Source organism: Nannobrachium achirus (genome assembly GCF_963921795.1).
Source record: "Nannobrachium achirus genome assembly, chromosome: 18".
Classification (NCBI taxonomy): domain Eukaryota; kingdom Metazoa; phylum Chordata; class Actinopteri; order Myctophiformes; family Myctophidae; genus Nannobrachium; species Nannobrachium achirus.
The window spans coordinates 40,548,396-40,569,966 of record NC_137825.1 but is presented as its reverse complement, the minus strand read 5'-3'; the positions used below and the strand labels follow the sequence as shown (position 1 = coordinate 40,569,966).

At 42.7% G+C, this 21,571-nt stretch overlaps 1 protein-coding gene across 1 annotated transcript in view; it reads right to left on the bottom strand.

Moving 5' to 3' along the window:
• The window catches only part of LOC308303587 (regulator of G-protein signaling 7-like), a 97,412-nt gene extending 78,344 nt beyond the window's left edge, over positions 1–19,068 (bottom strand). Inside the window, exon 1 of the mRNA XM_080747999.1 lies at positions 18,963–19,068. Within this exon, the coding sequence (XP_080604125.1) occupies positions 18,963–19,037 (75 nt within the window). The 5' untranslated portion in view covers positions 19,038–19,068. The remainder of the gene's footprint in view (positions 1–18,962) is intronic.
• Between the last annotated feature and the right edge of the window lie 2,503 nt (positions 19,069–21,571).

Below are 21,571 nucleotides of genomic sequence, written 5' to 3'. Positions count from 1 at the left end.
TTGTATATATGAAATTTGAGAGAAAGAGTGTGAGAGAGAGAGAGAGAGAGAGAGAGAGAAGGAGAGAGAGAGAGAAAGAGAGAGACAGAGAGAGAGAGACAGACAGAGAGAGAGAGAGAGAGAGAAAGAGAAAGAGAGAGAAAGAGACAGAGACAGAGAGAGACATGCTGCTTTCTTACCAACATAGTATTTTGAAGTGATATTATCTCCGATGAAGGCAGAAGGAGGTAGGCAAACAAAATGTTTAAAACAAATTAAAGACAGTCTAAAAAGGGAGGTAAACAAATTACAAAAAGAAGTCATGCTGATCTCAAATCGTTTTCTAGGTACCTAGTTTGTGACCAAAGTGTTGGATGGACAATTTGATACTGTGTGCAAAGCTGACGTGCTGTCCCCAAGTCAATGGAGCGGTTCGTTCTCTGTGTGGAGCATGGCAATCCACCTATTTGATTTTGATTGGAATTGGAAATGTTGGTCTAAGGTAGTGTTGACTTTATCAGCAAATTTTGATTTAGTTTAAACATAGTTGAATAATATTCCATTTAGTTTTAGTTATATTTTAGTCATCTGTTTTTTTTGTCTAGTTTTAGTAGACTAAATATCATAAGATTTTAGTCGACTAAATCTACAGTTGATTTTGTCGGCTAGAATGTATTTCGGCGGGCCTTGATGGTGTCGTAATGGCAGATTTTAGACTGGGTTGCATGCTGAAAATAACGCGTTGCAACGCTCAGATCAGCTATTTTTAGAGCACATCACTCGGCAGAGCGCAAACAAACGTAAAACGACTTGTCTTTTAGTTCAACTGCATCTCTTCTCCACGAGTCCCTCCCTTACATTTTAGTCTTGTTTTTATTTGTTGACGAAAATTTTCATAGTTTTCATCAAAGCTTAGTTTTTATTTAGTTTTTTTCCTTTTTTTTCCTTTTCGTCTGTGAAAAAAGGTAGTTGATGAGCATTTTACGCCATAGAATTAGCGGATGAAATCAACACTAGTCTAAGGGTGGTTGGTGCTAGATAGAGCAGGCCTAAAGGCAGTGAGGTCACAGGAATCTGTAGGGTTCATCTTCTGGGGAAGAATGAAAGTGCACATCAAATTCCAAGGTTAACCAGCCTTAAACAGGGGGATGGGACGAGACTTTGCTGAATTGTACGAGGTGGTGGGGGGGCGTGTGCACTGTGCACATGGGGTGATCACTGCCTGCCTCCTGTGATTTGTTTTATTTTTATTTTTGATTATTTTCTTTTTATTTCGTTCATATTACAATAAATAATTGTTTATGAGTGACCATTCAGCACAGCAGTGAATGGTCAGATGGGTTGCGCCACAAACGCCTTCAGGATTTTGGAGTTACCATTGGAGTTACCTTTCAACAACACTGTGGGTGTGTGTGTGTGAATACCGAGCTCAGGAGAATTATTTACCACAGTAAACTCCCACATGAGGAATGTGTTATGAAACAACTAGGCTTGCTTCACTCAGAACTCTCAGGCGCTCAAGTGGAGCAAACACCGCGATGGGGAGCACGGCAATGTGTTGGAATGCCTTGTCACACCTATTAAATTCTTACACTCACAGCGTCGTGTCAGTTGATGTGTTATTTCTTTTCCATCCATCTACTGTACAGGGATATAATTAGCCCTAAACAGGGCAAACAGACTATAGTAATTGTCTCTGACCTTTTCTTCCATCTTTCTCTAGTTTTCGTCAGTTTTCGTTTAGTTTGCCTCATTAATAATGGGGCAAAGGGAATCGCTAATGACTACAGGCCAATTTCTCTGATGTCACTCGTCATGAAGATCTTGCATGGACAGACTGTTGCCACAGCACCTGTGACTCACTGGACCCTTCAGTTTGAATACAGTACCAGGCCAACATTTGTGGTGGATGATGCCAGTAGCCATCAGGCGTCACAGCCAAGCCTGCACTGTCTGTTCTGTTCCATTCCGTTGGGTTCTCTGAGATTACTGGCTCAGTAACTCCTGTTGACACTGGCAAACTTGCACAGACTGGCAAATAATCTCCACTGTTTAGTGTTTACTGCTTGATTCCAGGCCTTTCACAATCCTATATATACTAGTAAGATGCCTCAGGGCGACAAGCGACCTCGTCCTAAAGTGCGAAGTTGAGCCATGTCTTGGCCGTCTGGCCAGTGATGTACATCGGACCAGTTACCCATATACTGTATGGAGACTCCTGGTACCCATATATGGAGATCATTGTACTGTATATGGAGTTATGCTGTGAGAGTCCAAACATGCTTACTCAGATATTCGTTATGTGAAAGTCCTATGACGTCTATGACATCTGACATCATACATACAATTCCTTTTATGCCTATATATGGAAATCCCTAACTGTAGAACCAGTCACACAAATATGGTCTGTCTTGGCCATATATGGATTCTGTTAGTGTGGTATGTGGCCGATGTGGCCTCCATATATGGGCATTCCCATATGAAGTCCTGTAAGATATGGGCTTAATATTGATGTTGTAGCCCGGCTATTTCACTACTTTTGTGTGACACTCTTGTATGATATTCATTTACGGTAAAAACATAAAAATGTTAAACATGGAAATACAAGGTTTCTGCCCGACAGCAACAAGATATACCAGTAAGACTCCCTAATCGGGAGATAAGCGACCGTAGGTCTCGCTAGAAGAGGGCCATGTGAGAAATGAGGGGTGGGGTCTCCGCGTTGCCTTGGCGGACGAATAGGTACCGGCCGGTACTGGGGGCGCCACCACTTTTGCATCCGTTCTGGAGTAGCAGGAGTGGGTGGTCCCCGGGAATTCCCCGTGAGCAGCCCCGTGGGGGTGGTCATTTGGTCATTTTTGCACATTTGGTATTTTTTTTACACCTGGGGGTCCCCCAGGGACCTGGGGGTCACTGGAACCTGGTCCTTGGAGGTTGTAGTTTGGCAGGTAAGGAGTGTGTGTGCAAAATCTGGCATGGATCGGGGCAACGGTTGCGGAGATATGAGCAGGGCAAAAGTGTTGACTTCTGACGTGTGACGGACTGACTGACTGACTGACGCACGGACACCTGGTGGAGCTTTCTGTAGTAAGTGCGACCTACGGTCGCAATTAGTCTAATATTCACTGTTGATAGTCTGTGCACATACTGTACCTCATACATCCATTGGTAATAGATGTACAGTATGTGTGTTAGCTCAGTCAGACAGTGCAGATGTCTAGTGTCAGACTCAAAGCCTATTTATTTGATCTTTATTCTTATCTCTACTCTCAACTGTACTTTCTGCAGTAAGTGTTTCACACTTACTGCTTTGTTGCTATGACACCGGTTTTACCCAAGGGGATCAATAAAGGTTTATCATATCTTATCTTAAGTAAGTAAAATGGCTGTGACTAATAATTGAAATCCAATCCTTAAATCCAAAGTGTTAAATTCATACCAGACAATCCTTTCCATTGTGTACTTTCCATCTTCTTTGATCCTGAGGTGTTGCCTTTTAACCACTTACAACCTGTCAGTGTCAACCCTATTTAGGGCATGTCATTAGCTCACAACGCATCGCTTGGCGAAATGTTGTGAGCTTGTCATCAACATCTGAAAGACTGTTCGTGTAGCACCTGTGACTCACTGGACCCTTCAGTTTACATATACCAGCAAATTATGTGTGGATGTTAGATGCTTGTGTGTTTGTGTGGATAAGCTTGTAGATTGGCTATTCACTATTCCTCATACAACAAAGTATATACTGTAGGGCTTAAGTGATTACTCTATCGATTACTCACCCCATGGAGACTTGAATTCATGGACAGTACTCTTTGTGTCTCGATAGGGATTTAGGGAACAAAGGAGGCTCTTTGTGTCTCCATAGGGAAGAAGTTCACCCCCAATATGACTTTTTCTCTATTGATTACTCGCTCCATGGAGACTTGAGTTCAATAATATCTTTTGTATTTGTTGCATTCCTAAGACAATAATTTGATTACAATAAATGTACCCACAATCACATTCATTCCGGATGGGGACCCAAATGCATTCGGGTCCTCCATGGAGTGAGTAATCAATAGAAAAATAGTAATTTGGGGGTGAACTACTCCTTTAAAGCGATCATTTCTCCCAACACACATGCAAGCACACGCACACACACACACACACACACACACACACACACACACACACACACACACACGGTTTCCAATAGATGTTCAGGTTTTACTGGTACAAATGTGAGCTATTCACTGAGTTCACACAAGTGCATTTTATTATTGCAAAAATATTTTGGAATGAAATTGCTGGAAAAGATTGAGCATTATTATATTGTTACACTTACAGGACACTGAATAAGATAAATCCCTGTACGTGTGACTCACTAGGGATGGGACGATATGAAAATTATTGTGACCAGCGAAATCGCAAATTACGATATTATCACGATAATCAAAATATCTCCAACATCCATTATCTTGGAGCCGAACATTTGCCAAAAAATAGCATATAATAATTGTAGATCAGCTATTTCTGGGCAAAGAGATTTGTTAGAGAGTGAAAAAAAGATGTATCAAGTACAGTTATTGTAAGTATGTTTTACCAATAGAGGTTTTAAATGGTAACGGATATGCAGCTCTGCAAATAAAAGGGGAATTGATCCCAGTGCATGACGGAGGACGATTTCACGATAAATTAAATCTCCACGATACGATTATCGTGAGTGTTTTTTATCACGATAAACAATAATATCACTTATCGTCACAAATAAACCTCTCTTCATCCCCTTGAATCTTGATTCTGTATCCTTCGACTACTGGGAAAATGTTTTGGTTTCAGCACTCTTGCTTCCGTCATGCTTCCATGAGCAGCATATAAAACCATCTGGCGTGTTCCCCGCAGAGCGCGGACACATGAACATTTCATGCACGTCTCGCAGCTTTTCAGCATTACATACATGTGCTTTCTTAATTTCAGTATGTCAGTGTCTCTTTGTAGCTGTGTGCCAAGTCGTGTCTCCAGTGATATAAAGTAACTAAGTACATTTACTTAACTACAATTTTGAAGTATTTATACTTTACTTGAGTATGTCCAATTTCTAATACTTCTACTCCACTACATCTCGGATCCAAATATTGTACTTTTACTCCACTACATTTATTTGAAAACTTTACTTACTAGTTACTTTGAAGATATAAATTATAATATTATAAAACATACATAAACCACTTTAGCGACGCGTTGTGAGCTTGTAGATCTGCTATTTTCAAACATTTTGTACTTTAAGTACTTATTGATGGCAATACTTTTGTACTTTTATTCAAGTCAATTTTGTACACCAAAGTATGGTCGGCAGCGGATAAACTCTTTTTGTGCGCGGCTGAATAAAAACGCAGAGAGCGCATTCTGTCCCAAAGCCTGTGCCGCGCCTGTCAGTCACTTCCAGAACCCTCCCCATTCCGCCTTCGACTCACCCGATTGGACAGAGAGAGGAAACCGGAGAATTGATCTGCTCCAGCATAAACGCAACGTCTAAGCGGCGCGCAGATATCCTCCACTGGCATGAAACCGCCCCCTTCCCATGGAAATGCATAGGCGGAATTTGGGATTCCACTCTCATAGGTACTTTGGTGTGGGTGCAGCCTAACAGAGTATGTCGATATATATTGCAGTATTGATACTTTTACTTAAGTAAAACATGTGAGTACTTTTTCCACCACTGCATGTCTCCGTCTGCCTGTCTCTCTGGCTCCCATTGCTTTCCCTCTCTCCCTCTCTCTCCCTCTCCCTCTCCCTCTCTCTCTCTCTCTGTATACTTGGTCTTTCTTTCCCTGATGCCCTCTCTGTCTTCCATCTTTACCTATATCCTCATTGCCATTCTCTCCAGGTAATAGGACTGGTGGTTCACGAGATTGGCATGCATTAATCATAACGCATTCAGTGCACGCACACACACACACACACCCCTCTCAAGAGACCTATAAATAGATGTTTTCTCCTACAGTTCATACAATGCGAGCCTGTGTGTGTGTGTGTGTGTGTGTGTGTGTGTGTGCGTGCGTGCGTGCGTGCGTGCGTGCGTGTGTGTGTGTGTGTGTGTGCGCTTTTACATTTGTGACCTACTGAGGACCAGATGTCCTCACAAGTATAGTAGAATTGGAAAAAATAGACAATGTGAGGACCAATAGTAGGTCCTAATAAGGATTAGGGTTAGGTTTAGGTTTAGGGTTAGGGTTAGTTTTATGGATAGAGGTTAGGGTAAGGCCACAGGACTTGCATAAAAATGAATGGAAGTCTATGTAATGTCCTAAGTAGGTCACAGAAACGATTGTGTGTGTGTGTGTGTGTGTGTGTGTGTGTGTGTGTGTGTGTGTGTGTGTGTGTGTGTGTGTGTGTGTGTGTGTGTGTGTGTGTGTGTGTGTGTGTGTGTGTGTGTGTGTGTGTGTGTGTGTGTGCGTGCGTGCGTGTGCGTGCGTTGAATGACCAGAGATACTATGCTATCGCCACCATATTGCTTTGGGCATAGTGCGCTATATTGGCCTGCAGGCTCTACCATCCACGGAACAGGATATTAAACCAACACGTTTAACCCTTTTATGTCCCACAACTAATAGTGTCTGTCTGTTAAAACCATTCATGAAAAGATCACATGTGGTTAAGCACAACGTTCATGTGTGACACGTACAGCCCCATTGCCCATGCATATTTAAGCGGCTTAAGCAGAAGAGGATTTAACCCTGTTTGGTTGTGACACATTACACCGTTTTAGACTGTGTACATTTTACATACAATTTACAATTTAGGCATTTAGCAGACGCTCTTTATCCAGAGCGATTTACATTAAGCACAGTAAGCACATACTGTACATCAATGTACAGTATAGAGACAGTGCAGTTGCCTCCGTAATCTAGAATCATAGTGGCAGTGGCTACAGAGGAACGTGTTGTCATGATGATTTAAAAAATACTTTAAACCAGCGATTGACTACAATAGGCTATAAAATGCTATAACCCTAACCCAGCAGCCATAATTTGGAAAGAATTTTGGAACCTTCCTTACATCCAATGGGCATACTATGGGCTTAAATGGGACACAGGTAGACAGACAGATATAGAGATCTCAATATATACAGTAGGCAAACTATCATGGTGTGCAAACGGAAGGATCCAGTGAATCACAGGTGTCGCCGTCTCTCCAACATCTGACATATTGGTCTGATGGGCGGTAGGTGTTTGGCCCGAACATCTAGTACTAAAAGCTTTTAACCCATTTAGGCCTAAAATGATTGAATGCTTTAACCAGTGAAAAATAGCAGATATACAAGCTCACAGCGCGGCACCGAGTGCCGCGCTGCGAGCTTGTAGATCTGCTATTTTTGAAAAAGTCGTGAAAATGTGTGCAAATCTTTGAATATATGTATTTTCAAAGCGAACGTTTGTAACTCAAATTTTGCTTCTGGGTGGTCCCTGGAACTAAATATTTAGAGATGCGGGTCCGTGGCCAAATAAATATCATTTTGGGGGTCCTTCACATGAAAAGGTTTGAGAACCACTGACATAGTAGTCTCTAAGAACAGACTAACTGAGCTCCAGTTAAATGAAAAGGACCTTTTCTTTGATGATGGCTGGCCAGATTGTTGACATACAAACATCGTTTTTTCAAAAAATCTTAGAAGGATTCAAAAGACACTTATGTAATCGGGTCAAAAATCTAATTTCACGATTTTTCAAAAATAGCAGATCTACAAGCTCGCAGCGCGGCACTTGGTGCCGCGCTGTGAGCTTGTATATCTGCTATTTTTCAATAGCTAAATGGGTTAACTGGGACATTGTGCTACATTCTGCAAATTAGCATTTTGAGAATCTTTGATTGGAAAGTGCATTATAAATAAAATGTATTATTATTATTATTATTATTATTCAGAGAGCTTTATCTCTGAAAAATCATAGCCATTATTAAAACATTTTATGTTGGGCAAACATTCCTTGAAGGGTGATTCAACAACAAAGCTGTGATTATATTGTAAATAATATGTTGTTTATTTACTATAGTTGGTAACCTCATTACTGTCATCTAAAAACATATGCGCTGCGTAAGACCTAGCCAGTTGAGTGTCTCAATGCAAGTACTGGAATTCTACGGAAGTAAGGAAATTACGCTGAGGCTCTCACAACATGCAAGCATGCAATCTCTGTGAATGCATTCTCTGTTAACACATTTACTGCCATTTAAATATGCCTTCTTTGGGATCTCCCCGCCATAAGTCTCCATAGACTTCCATGTAATTTATAGTGCACAGATCATGCACGCCCATGCACAGATCATGCACCATGTTTGTGCAGGCTGTTCACAGCTTTCAAACAAAAAAATCAGATTGGAAATCCGTTCAGGCATTCTTGAGAAAATAGCCATTATGTTTTACATGTTATGTAAGCAAAGATGGCTGCCCTGTATGAAAGATGGGGTTGTATGGGGGTGGAACATGCAATCATGTTTACTAGATTTAATGGGGTCCAAAAATAATTGTTCAAATTTTTATTTTTTTTATAAAAGTAGAATAAAGTCGCTTGGCAGGGAAGTCCATAGTGAGATAGTTGATCTGAAAGTCGTTTGGCACTAAGTGAGTTAATGAAACGACTGTTATGATTGGTCAAAAAAGAAAGATTCCAACTAAGGGAAATACATACGACAGAGGTCCTACCCCTATAGACATGGACACTCTATGCATGTGACCACGGCTTTTCTGAGAGATGAGAGATGAGAGAGTGCTGGGAACGAGGCTAAGATGTACTGTAGTCTGTTCCTGCTACTTTTGGTCAAAAGTGCAGAACACAACAGAAGTCTTTTCACAGGGTTATTGCTCTGGCATTTTGATGCATTATGCAGCCATCAGGTAGCCTAAAGTAGAGAGAGAAATTAATCATGGGAGAGAGAAAGAAAGAGAGAGAGGGAGGGAGGGAGAGTAATAAAAGCGAAAGAAAGGAGTAATGTCTTGACAATAGCAGTGAACCAGTTTTGAACCCAACGTCATAAGTACATTGTACAGTACAGTATATGTGCCCTGGTCTGCAGAAAGCCCAGAATACGATGCTGTATGAATGTGACTCAGCAAGCTGTCTCATTTTAGTGGCCTCCAGGGTCATTCATATTCCTTCTCTCTCTCTCTCTCTCTCTCTGTGTCTCTCTCTCTAGCATGCACACAGACGCACACACACACACACACACGCGCAGACACACACGCACACACACACACACACACACACACACACACACACACACACACACACACACACACACACACACACACACACACACACACACACACACACACACAAACGCACACACACACACACACACTGTACATACACACACAAAGAAGATCAACAGGCTATTCTGCCAAACAACAGAAATACTTGCTTCGGGGGGAATATATTTTACCCGTTTGATTCTTCGCGTGTGCCTGTCAGTGTCTCTCAGTCTGTCTCTAACACAGCAGTCCAGAAGCAAAACATTGAGGCAAAAATAAATGTATTTATAGTGTGAAACAAGGTATATGGTGGAAATAAATGGTCCTCAGACAATCATCTGCACTGATTTCATGATGCCCATGTAGGCTTTAAATAGGCAACCAGCCTATTAGTGGGAACCAACCAGCTCAGTCGCCTTGGGGTTAGTGTCCACCCTGAGATTGGGCTGTTGCTTGCAGTTCAATTACAAAGACTACAAAATGGTACCCAATACCTCCTTGCTTGGCACTCAGCATCAAGGGTTGGAGCACTGACTAGCATTGACTGGTATGGACACATTTTGTTTGGCACTGTATTGATAAGTTGTGCTTTAAGTATAGCTATTTGCTTTTTAAGTATTGCTATTACTGTACACTTATGAGCGTTGACTGTTTTATTTATCTATCTGTCTATCTATCTAAGTCGCTGAGACATACTACAGTAGCAGTGTCCAGGGGGTGTACTGGTACATCAATCTGCCTCACACAGACATATTGATTGTGGTCTTTGTCATTCTCCATGTCTCCACGCCCCATAAAGCACGACTGATTTTACGTTTGAGTTGAGGATTTCCGATTTATGTTGTTTGCTGTATCTCTCAGTAAAGCGCCAGATGTTCTTGAGCAGTAGAAATGCTGTCCTCGCCTTGCCTATCCTCGCTTTCACATCCCCATCCATACCGCCCTGACTGTTGATGAGACTCCCCAAGGTACACAATAACAAAAACTGAGCTGAATTCCAGCATCGAACTAGATGCCATGGATTCTCTGTTCCCCGGTGTAACGCTCCACGCCACAGACCCCGACGGAGCGGCGCGGTATTGGGCGCCGATGACCCCCGTGAGTCGCCACCGAGGCAAGCGGTGGGAACGGCGCCCAATCCCACTCAGCCGCGTTACCGAGATATGTGCCGTTATGGACAGAATAGTAAATATTCAGTCCCTCACTATCCACGTCTACCCCACTGCACGTCTCCAGCACTATCCACGTCAAAGATAAATGCACAAAAAAGGAGTCACATCATCCGTTCATTAGCTCAGTCAGTAGAGCACGGATGCAACAAACCCACGGCTTGGGTTCGATTCCTGTGAGGGGAATATAATATTCGAGGCAACAGATATCGGCGCATGCGTACATCAAAGTGCACGGAAACAGGATACCCCGTGGATACCCCGTGGATAAATGGTGAAAAAGTCCGATTGAATGCGAAGAGAGCAGTCGAAGCTGGTGGTCCTACTGTATGTCCTGGTAGTCCTCCTGGCCAGATCAGTGTTACCTGATTGACCACTCTGTGCCTTCTTCAGTCCAATTTACATTGGAATAGGACGTAATCTGGTGACTCACATACACAATGGCGTGAATTGTTGAACTCAGGTAATATCATCATCATCATTGTAGAATAGAATAGCCTTCATCGTGATGATTGGGAGGATACAAGATGAGAGAAAAGAGCTGTGTTGGGTAAGTGCGATTCAGTCTGTCTGTCTGTTGACAGTATGGGATGAATCAACTACCCCATTAAAGGCTAATACCACCCCCTGGTCATTACTTTGAGTTGTTTGACTTGAGGATATGGAACCCAATTAGAGAAGAGGATATTGACAATGTCTGACAGACACTACACTCACAATGTGTGTGTGTGTGTGTGTGTGTGTGTGCGTGTGCGTGCGTGTGCGTGTGCGTGCGTGTGTGCGCGCGCACGTGCATGCGTGCGTGTGTGTGTGCACGGGTGTGCGTGCATGCGTCTGTGCGTGCATGTGTGCTTGAATTCTAATCTATGACAATCAGCCGGCAGCGAAGTAGAAATCATTAGAGAGAATGAAGGGTTGTAGAAGCAAAGGTGAGATTGAAAGATGAATGAGGATGGAGAAGAACAACACAGACATCTGTGACTGATTTGCTGATGATTTACTGAAAATGAATCCAATGTCATCTGTACTACAGAGGCTGATAAGAGCTATCTTCATGCCACATATAGCCACCATTTCCCATCAGCCACACTGTTCCATTCATTAATGTGATTACCAATGGCGAGGGTTTGCAGCAAGCATTAGTTACACCTTCTCTCTGTGAAAAGGCTGCAAATATCGATTATTCTGTTGATGACTTTTTCGCTAATTGAATAACAGAAAAGTGTGTGTGTGTGTGCGCGCGCGTGCGCGTGTGCGTGTGTGTGAGTGTATACTCTATACTGTATATATCGCATCTAGAGTTCACCTACATCAACGAATCCCACCAAAACGTCTGAGTCATAGTGACTAGGGCCTTGTCAGAGTGCCCATTGTACCCATCTATCTGTGTCCCTTTTATACCAATATATGGAGATTTGTTTATGGTTATGTGATGCCTGAGTGACGGGCCTTCATATATGCACGTATCGCGTTTGTTTATGGTTATCCGATTCATAATGGCCGGGCGGCGGTCCGCCAGCATACAACCCATTTAGGCCTGAACACATTATGACGCAATATTTTATGCTTTAACTATTGAAAAATAGCAGATATACAAGCTCACAGCGCGGCACCGAGTGCCGCGCTGCGAGCTTGTAGATCTGCTATTTTTGAAAAATCGTGAAAATTAGAATTTTGACCCGATTCTATAAGTGTCTTTTGAATCCTTCTAAGATTTTTGGAAAAAAACTATGTCAGCAATCTGGCCAGCCATCGTCAAAGAAAAGGTCCTTTTCACTTAACTGGAGCTCAGTTAGTCTGTTCTTGAGAGACTACTATGTCAGTGGTTCTCAAACCTTTTCACGTGAAGGACCCCCAAACTGATATGTATTTGACCACGGACCCCCATCTCAAAATATTTAGTTCCAGGGACCCCTGAGAAGCAAAATTTGAGTTGCAAACGTTCGCTTTGGAAATACATATATTCAAAGATTTGCACACATTTTCACGACTTTTTCAAAAATAGCAGATCTACAAGCTCGCAGCGCGGCACCGAGTGCCGCGCTGTGAGCTTGTATATCTGCTATTTTTCACTGGTTAGGGAACAATGGCTGCATGCATGTGCTGCGTGGGAGTCCAGCCAAGGGATCAGCCTCTCCCCAGATCACGTTTCTCTGCGAGTCTCTCTGCACCAGTGTTCAAAAGTGATATGAAGTTCACAGAGACGTTGCCGTTGATTAATGCACCCGACCAGCCCTGTGACATCAGCCATTCGATTGGTTTCACTATTAGCTCCTTTCCCGACCATTCAATTATTCAGGTATTGATGGAGATAAATAAATGGGAGGAAGCTGCCACAGACGGTCATCTGTGTGATGCATTATTCCAGGCCTTTGGGCTCATTGATTATCGTGGGCCTTCACAGAGATCAAGCAGTTAACCCTGCGAGAGCAATAATGACCTGTGTCACATAGGGCATTACACCTATGTGTGAGTGAGTGTGTGTGTGTGTGTGTGTGTGTGTGTGTGTGTGTGTGTGTGTGTGTGTGTGTGTGTGTGTGTGTGTGTGTGTGTGTGTGTGTGTGTGTGTGCGTGTGCGTGCGTGCGTGCGTGTTTGCGTGCGTAGGAGGGAGATGCAGAGAGAGAGTGACTGATGCAAACAGGAAAAAGATGAAATAGATTCTAGGCTATATTTCCACTACTGAAAAATAAAGTGTACATTGCAGTAATATTTGACCAGGATTATCTGTATTTTGACTCAAGTACTGGGGTTGAGCAATTTGTTCACCACTGCTAATTAATGTATTCAATCAATCAATCAATCAATCAATCAATCAATCAATCAATCAATGATATGTGACTGATGTGATTTTGTATGTGTGTAACTAGCCAGTGGGAACACTTCAACTGTCTGGTTTGAATACCATTGTCCATCAGCTGCCAGTTTCATTCTGTATCTGCATCTACAAAGCCACTGGCCTGCACAATGAACAAAAAACGAAACAAAAAGCACATCAAAGTGTGGACCACAGAATAGGTCAGGGGAGGGGAGGGGAGGGGGGGTCGGAGAGATGCAATGCAATAAGAGTGCCATAGAGCAAGGGTCTTCAACAGGGGGTCCGGGGCCCCTAGGGGTTCCTCAGAGTTATCACAGGGGGTCCTCCAAATCTTCCAATCCTTTTTTGTTAACAACTTGAACCCTAGTGTCCATATTCTGAGAACGGTAGCCAAAAATAGCAGATCTACAAGCTCACAACACCTCGCACTGCGAGGCGTTGTGAGCTTGTAGATCGGCTATTTTCGGCAAAGAGGTTTGGTGTAGAGGGGGGAAAGAGAAGACCAAGTACAGAGTAAAAGGTCAAGTTTATTAGGTAATGACGGCTCAAGTGGTTAAATATCTGAAAATACAAATTGACATGAATCCAAAATACACTGATGATATTGCTGTCAAACGAAAAGGTTGTGGGGATCCCTGCTTCATCTCTCTCTCAACTAAGGGGTCCTTGGCCTGAAAACGTTGAAGACCCCTGCCATAGAGTAAAGAGGAGAGCCCAGACAAAAGGAGAGAAGCGAATATAAGAAGCAGGAGAGGGGAGAGCTTGGCTGAGAGCCAGAGAGTGAGGAATCTAATGGAATGGTAGAACAGCTGATGAATAGAGGGCAGATGGGGACGGGGGGGGGGGGGGGGGGGGGATAGAGAGAGGGCTCCCATCAGCCGTTTAAAAACACCATTTTGTTGTCGTTTTATGCCGCTTCTGCTCCCAATTATGAGTCTTGTGTATAGGTTGCGGTACCGACAGCGTTCTTTCTCTATTTCTTACTCCGGGGTTTTTAGAGCAATGGTTCTCAAGCTGTGGGTCGGGACCCCCAGCTTATCCCCAAATTATTTTGGGAGGTCCCCAGATGATTAGCTTAATGTGAAAAATTGTTTTCTCACTCAACAGTAAACAAACTAACATAAGGTTTAAGTGTATAGAGGGTATCTGCACATTTCTAAAGGGACAATTTAAGGACTTTTCAATACCTCTAAAATAAGAAACTAAACATTGGCCAAAATGTCAAATATTAGAGGCAGAAATTGAGCCGATCTACATGCTCACAACTGAGCCGATCTACATGAAGATCTGCTATTTTCACAATAGAACCGTGTTATACAAAATGTAACTCCTCAACTCTTAGTGCTCGTAGGGTGGGAGGGTCCCCAGTTAAAATATGATTATTTTGGGGGTCACGGCCTGAAAAGGTTGAGAACCACTGTTTTAGAGGGACGTGGTCTTTGAAGTGCGAGTGCGTTACACTGTACGTGTCATTCCCAGTGCAACGGACATAATTCGCCAGCAGCACCGGCGCACAAACCGCTATCAGAATACTTGGGAGGCCAGTCTATGACGTCAGCCATCTACATACTTTGGTATCCCGAGAGACAGACAGATACACAGATACAGTATGTGTGGAATTTATAGATAGATAGACAGAGATAAGACAGGCAGAAGCAGCTCGCACCACATTATCAGCTTGCCTGGGCACTGCCAGGGTTATTGTGCTGACATTGATTGAACAGCATGTTCAGGTTTCGGTTCCCAGCATTGGCCAGGTTTTTTTTTTGTGTGGGTGAAAGAGGCTCTGTCTCCCTCTCTTCCATTTTTCTGTTCTCTAGCATGCTTTTGTCGTTTTTCTTTTTCTTGTGGTGTGTGACATGACTACTCTGGAATACTTGTCGATAGACTTGTTAAGTTAGTAATGTTAATCAATAGATACCGGAGAGGAAGACCGATATCCCCCTCACAGACACACGCACGCTTACACATACTGTACGAACACACACGTACACATCACTCACTTCACACAGTCACGTGTCCTGCAGTACAATAATACTGCTGTTATTATTATTGTATTCTGGTGATGGTGTGTGTGTGTGTGTGTGTGTGTGTGTGTGTGTGTGTGTGTGTGTGTGTGTGTGTGTGTGTGTGTGTGTGTGTGTGTGTGTGTGTGCGTGCGTGCGTGTGTGTGTGCTCTTTTAATTAGGGTGAAGTTGAGATCAGGCAGAGGGATATCAGGCTATCTCTCTCTCTCACAAGAACATAAAAGACTCCTGTGAGACCTATTAACCTGCAACACATTCTCTGCCTACCTACGTCGCACGCACGCACGCACACACACACACACACACACACACACACACACACACACACACACACACACACACACACACACACACACACACACACACACACACACACACACACACACACACACACACACACACACACACACACACACACACACACACACACACACACACACACACACACACACACAGCCTCGTCCCTTTTAGCTCTTCCCTTTTAGCACCTCTTCTCTTCTCTCTGTCTTGCTTTCTCACTTCGACCATCTTTTCCCATCACGGTCGGCTAATGAGCGGAATCTTCCGGACTACTTAAAAACAAAGTTGTTTATTTATATGCTGTACACAGGGAAGGGGGTGGTGCTGGTGGTGGAGGGTCCCTGAATGATTCAGAAGGCTGAGACCTAAGCAGGGGCCCAGGAATACTCCAACAACACTACCAGGCTAAGCTTGGCGATGGCAATCTAATCCCTTTTTTTCCCCTTCATCCAGTTCCTTGTGTCCAAAATGTTTTAAAGGTGCACTGTGTAGCATGTTGTTGCTTGTCCCCAGTAAAAAACAACTTGCAAAGAGCTGTGGACATCATTCCTATAACCCAAAGGGTGTTTCAAAGCTACAAATGACATGCTAGGAGGGCAATTTTAGTTACCATTTAAAGAACACTGCAGATCTGCTGTGTTTCTTTAAATGTTAACTAAAATTGTAAATGGTGCTTTTATATAGTGCCTTTATCCAAGGCACTTTACAATGATTGTGCATTACATTCACCCATTCACACACATTCATACGCAGCTGGTGGAGGAAACAATGCAAGGCACGAACCTCCTCATTGGGTGCAATTAGGGGTTCAGTATCTTGCTCAAGGACACTTCGACCAAGATTCTAGCTGCACCCCTGGTTTTACATATCTACATATTCTACATTACCAATATGACAAATTTACATTATGTTAGTGTTCAAAATAAACTTTTGAATACATGAAAAGTCACAGACTTAGACATGTTCAAGCATCACCTAATCAACATCACACTTAATCTGTGTTTACCATGTAACCTGCCAAATAATAATGGCCCAAATTCCCAAATTCAAATCCACAACTAGTTGTATTTGCAAATGTACCAGTTTCTTCATCATGGTGCCATTTAGAAAGTCAATTTCTGCATGAAATTGTAATAATTAATGTTGTTCTTATTAATATCAGTGTTGGGAAGCCTTAATAATAGCGGCATCAGAATCATGAGCTATAATGACAATGAAGAAAAACACAAGCATAGCAGGCGCTGATCTTAAACAATGATAAACAAAACCTTTTCAGAAAGAAAGTATTTATCTCAGGACCTTGGACAGTTCAGCAAGTGAGCAAGCATGCCAAAGTTTTAGTCACACAAAGAACCAAGAAACATATGGCAGGGTGGATTGGGGAAGACTGACAAAGATCCAAGAAAAGCTGACTTACAGAAAATCACTAATTTACAATAATATCACTTAATGCTTATCAATATAAACCTGTCTTATACCTATTGACGGGACCTATTGAGAACATGTCATATACAGGCATATGTATTTCCTGTATCTTTTAGAGCAGTCAGCTCTGCATCTACTTAGACATCTAAATAAATATAGTATACATAAATAAAGTACATTTGGTGCACCCTGACTTCATAATAGCAACATCCTGACATAGAATCCAGGTCAGGACCTGTGATACATGACCATGACATCCTCTCCTCTTCCTTTCTTTCATCTCTCTCCACTAAAATAAAACAGAATTGCCATAACATTTTATCTTTAAGGGGGTCAAATGGCTAAACATGCAACAATGTTTTTTTTAATAAACCATACTTGATTTATGGCTCAAATATTACCCAAAGCAATAGAATACCTTGTTTATAGCCTATACATAGACCCCCTCTATGCAATCATCGTAGCAGCTGTGATATTGATATTGCAATTTAGGTTTTTGTTTGTTCCCCCTCCCTCTCTGTCTTAGGTTTCCTCTGTCTACACTTTCTTGTAAAAAAAAGAAGCTAAAAATACTGAAAAATCATCTAGGTGTGATAATGTGGGCTATAAGTGTTCTTTGAAGCACTCCCCCCATCCAGACGTCCACTACATCCTTCAGTATTGCCCATTCACTGGCTACAGTTATCTTGCTCTATTGCATTAACTGCAGCTTCATTAGCCGTCACGCTACCTTAACAGCCAGCTACTCAGTTACATCAGCTATTGACCATATTCACATAGCAGCCATTTTGCTCTTACTTGACCCTCCACAATAGCATTTAAAATCAGGAGAGGGGGTTGCAATCAATCCTAAACCCTCCCTTGTCACTTAAAACCAATCAATGTCCAGAATAACCTTCAGGAATTTGCAAGGTTTATTTGCACGGTTGGCAACACTGCATTTGTATCATTTCATGTAACTTGTTCCAATGATCATGATTAATTTTCTACACATGTAGATAACAGATATGCCTACAATATTTTGTACATGTCACAGGTAAGTAGAGTCTGCCTGTAGGCCTGTAGGCTGTATGTAGCCTACAGACCTTTGTCATAATTGCCATCTATTGATTATAAAACCTACTGCTTGTGACTAACCAACCCCTAGCATCCCTATTCTGGGGGTGAACATTCCGTGAAAATAGCAGATCTACAATCTCACAATGCATCGCAATGCAAAGTGCTGTGTTCTTGTAGATCAACCATTTTCGTCAAAGACGTTTGACGTAGAGGGGGAAAAGGGGGAGGGGACCAAGTATAGAGCCCTGGGGGACACCGGCCACATACATGAAATAGGAGGACGCAAGTGGTAATGTGATGGTTATCCTAATAGAACACCATGAATCCCCTGTGTTGTCATGTGTTGTTTTTAAATTGAGATGACAATCTGACTTTGGAAGCACACATACAGACAGACAGACAGACAGACAAACAGGGGCGTCACAAGGGGGGGAAAAGTGGGACTGAGTTACTAGGGCCCAAGGTGGAGGGGCACTAGTATGTTATAATTTAGCTATTGAAAAATAGCAGATATACAAGCTCACAGCGTGGCACTCACCTATGTAGCTTGTAGATCTGCTATTTTTTTAAAGTCATGAAAATGGGTGCAAATCTTTGAATATGTGTATTTTTTAAGCGAACATTTGTAACTCAAATTTTTCTACTGAGGGGATCCCTGGAACTAAATATTTTGAGATGGGGGTCCGTGGCCAAATACATATCATTTTGGGGGTCCTTCACATAAAAAAAAAATCAAAAATAGCAGATCTGCAAGCTCGCAGCGCGGCACAGCTGTGAGCTTGTATATCTGCTATTTTTCAATAGTTAAAGCACAAAATAATGCGTTCCCTGTCTAAATGGGTTAAACCCGCTCCCCCTATGAAGAACATTCATGTCACAGTCAATCCTTGTACCCAGGGCCCAGAATTTGGTGCGACACCCCTGCAGACAGACAAACAGGCTGTTGAGTGTTTCTTACCTTTCTGTAGACCAGCATGTTAGGTGACTCATCTACCACCCCATTACTGCTGCCGCTGCTGATGGTCTGGGCCATGATCTACCGCTAGGACCAGACAACCACACTCCTACAAACAGAGAGAGAGAGGGAGAGAGAGACAGACATTACTACTGCTGCTGGTCTACTGCTGCAAACACACTACAGCCTGATTTATACTTGGTTTGCGTGCCGGTGCTCAGTAAAATAGCAGATCTACAAGCGCTCGACGTGCCACGAATGTGATGCGTTGTGCTATTTAAGGCAAGCAACACCTGTGTGCAACTAAGTATAACTGAGGCTTAATCCACTCCTACAAAACGCACACGCAGAAAGAGAGGGATCATCATTACTGTTACTACTATTATGCCAGTTCTTATGGATCATGGTTTGCTGCTGGACAGTCACTAACATTGAAAACTGCTGACATGCTGGTAGATATGTACTGTAGGTGCGCACACACACACGCGCGCACACACACACACACACACACACACACACACACACACACACACACACACACACACACACACACACACACACACACACACACACACACACACACACACACACACACACACACACACACACACACACACACACACGGAAGGAAGAGAACAGAATTGCTATTGGTCATGTGGCACAGCTGTGACACAGCTGGGAGAAGCACTGTGGTTAGTTAGTTAGATAATGATTGGAGAGGAAGTACTAAATAGTGGGGACAGCTATTGACTTTTTAACAGCCTAAAAAAGGGCAACAAAGCAAAGGTTGGTCTCTCAAGTATGATGGTTAAGGTTGGATTAAGGGAGTCACTAAATCAAATGCTTTGTGGTTTATTATGTTAAGGGAAAATATAACCTTGAAGAAGGCAGCTTGTCTGTCCGTAACCTTGGTTGCCTTCTTTCTGTGTCCTAATAAATATTTGCATCGGCAGCTATGGGTGTGCAGCAATACTAGTGTTTGTTCTGTTGGCTGGCACCTCATAAGGAGACGTGTGCTGTGCACTTTTTGATATTAGTAAGGGCTGCATGTGAACCAGATTTTGGTTTACCCAAAATGTATTTGAAACAGTGACTTGTCAACAGCATGACACCAGAACTGGGATATTTGGGTAAAAGAAGAAAATGGTGGTGTAACATTAATGACACACACTGTCCAGGGAGACGTGAACTGGACCACATCATGAACTCATGAAAGTAAGAAATGCTCAGAACAACAACATGAGTCTCCTCTGTTACACATGAAACACGTTAAAAACAACAGATATTGTGTGGCTATACCAGACCCCAACCATAATAATGTCAACCCAAGCCGACCACCCTTACAGGCAGCCTATCTATCCATTCCAGGCCTAGCTCAGTGTTTCTCAAACGTTCAAATTTCATGGTCTCCCCTTAACTCTGACAGTGTACAAATTGGAACCAAAAGGACCCGTTAGGGTTCATTTGGTTCCATGTGTACACTGTCAGAGTTACAGACTTGTAAGGGTCAATTTAGACCCGCATAAATGAACCCAGAGAGTCCCTGGAATCCTCTTTGAGAACCACTGGCCTAGCTGCTGTTGTCTCTGTAGAAGGGCAACAGTGTAACACAGTGGTTTTCAACCAGTGGTCATTGAGGGGGTTCCAAGGGGTCCCCAGCTAAATGATGGAGAGTTGGTAACCAAATGGACCCTTGTAGATCTATAACTCTTGATTCCTTACGGGTCCATTTGGTTTCATTTTACGCTCTCAAGACTCAAATTATGATTAAACATCTGCATCATTTAATTTACAAGAAGTCTACACAATTACAGAATGTAGAAGAATTGTTATTTAGATCAACGTTTGCCTGTTGTGTTGTCTCTCCTATACCATATCAATGCAGCATGGAATTGTGAACAAAATCCTATCCAACGTTAACAAAATATTCTAGGTCTTGGGTCTGAGGCTACATCTCATCAAATGGTGGTCCGTGGCTCAACTGGCCAATAAATAATGGACCTTGGTAGGAAAAAAGGTTGAAAAGCACAGCTGTAGAAGGGCAACAGTGTAACGAAACACAGTGTTTTACGATAATAGTCTTGTTCAGAACCATGGATAGCTCCTCCGGCTCCGACCACGCTGCTTACCGTGGATTCAGTTTTGATTCGTGCCATTATTATTATTATTTCACCACTTCATTGCGTTATTAAGCATTGTTTACATCGTCAATCAATCACTGGCGCGTTCATTCTTTCCCATGTTTATCCTTACCTTATCCTATCTCCCTCCGCCCAAACAGCGAAGCCCCCGATATCCCAGGATATCTCAGTTATAATGACACTCTTCTTTTAGTTTGTCAGCTGCCGGTCGAAGGAATCTGTTGTTTGTTCATTGGAGAGAGCAAAGAGAAACTAAAATGTGTGTCAGGTGTGATAAAATCTCCTCAACGACACACACACAGACAGAGAGAGACACTGACACAGCCTGTCTGCCTGGCTCTCACATCCTCTGGAGTGGAACGGAGGAGCGTGTTACACCCACCTATCGAATATTGTGATTTGTGACTACACCGACGGACCTATCGAATGTTGTGACTAGCTGTAGCCTAAAGAGACAATATCGCTGCACCG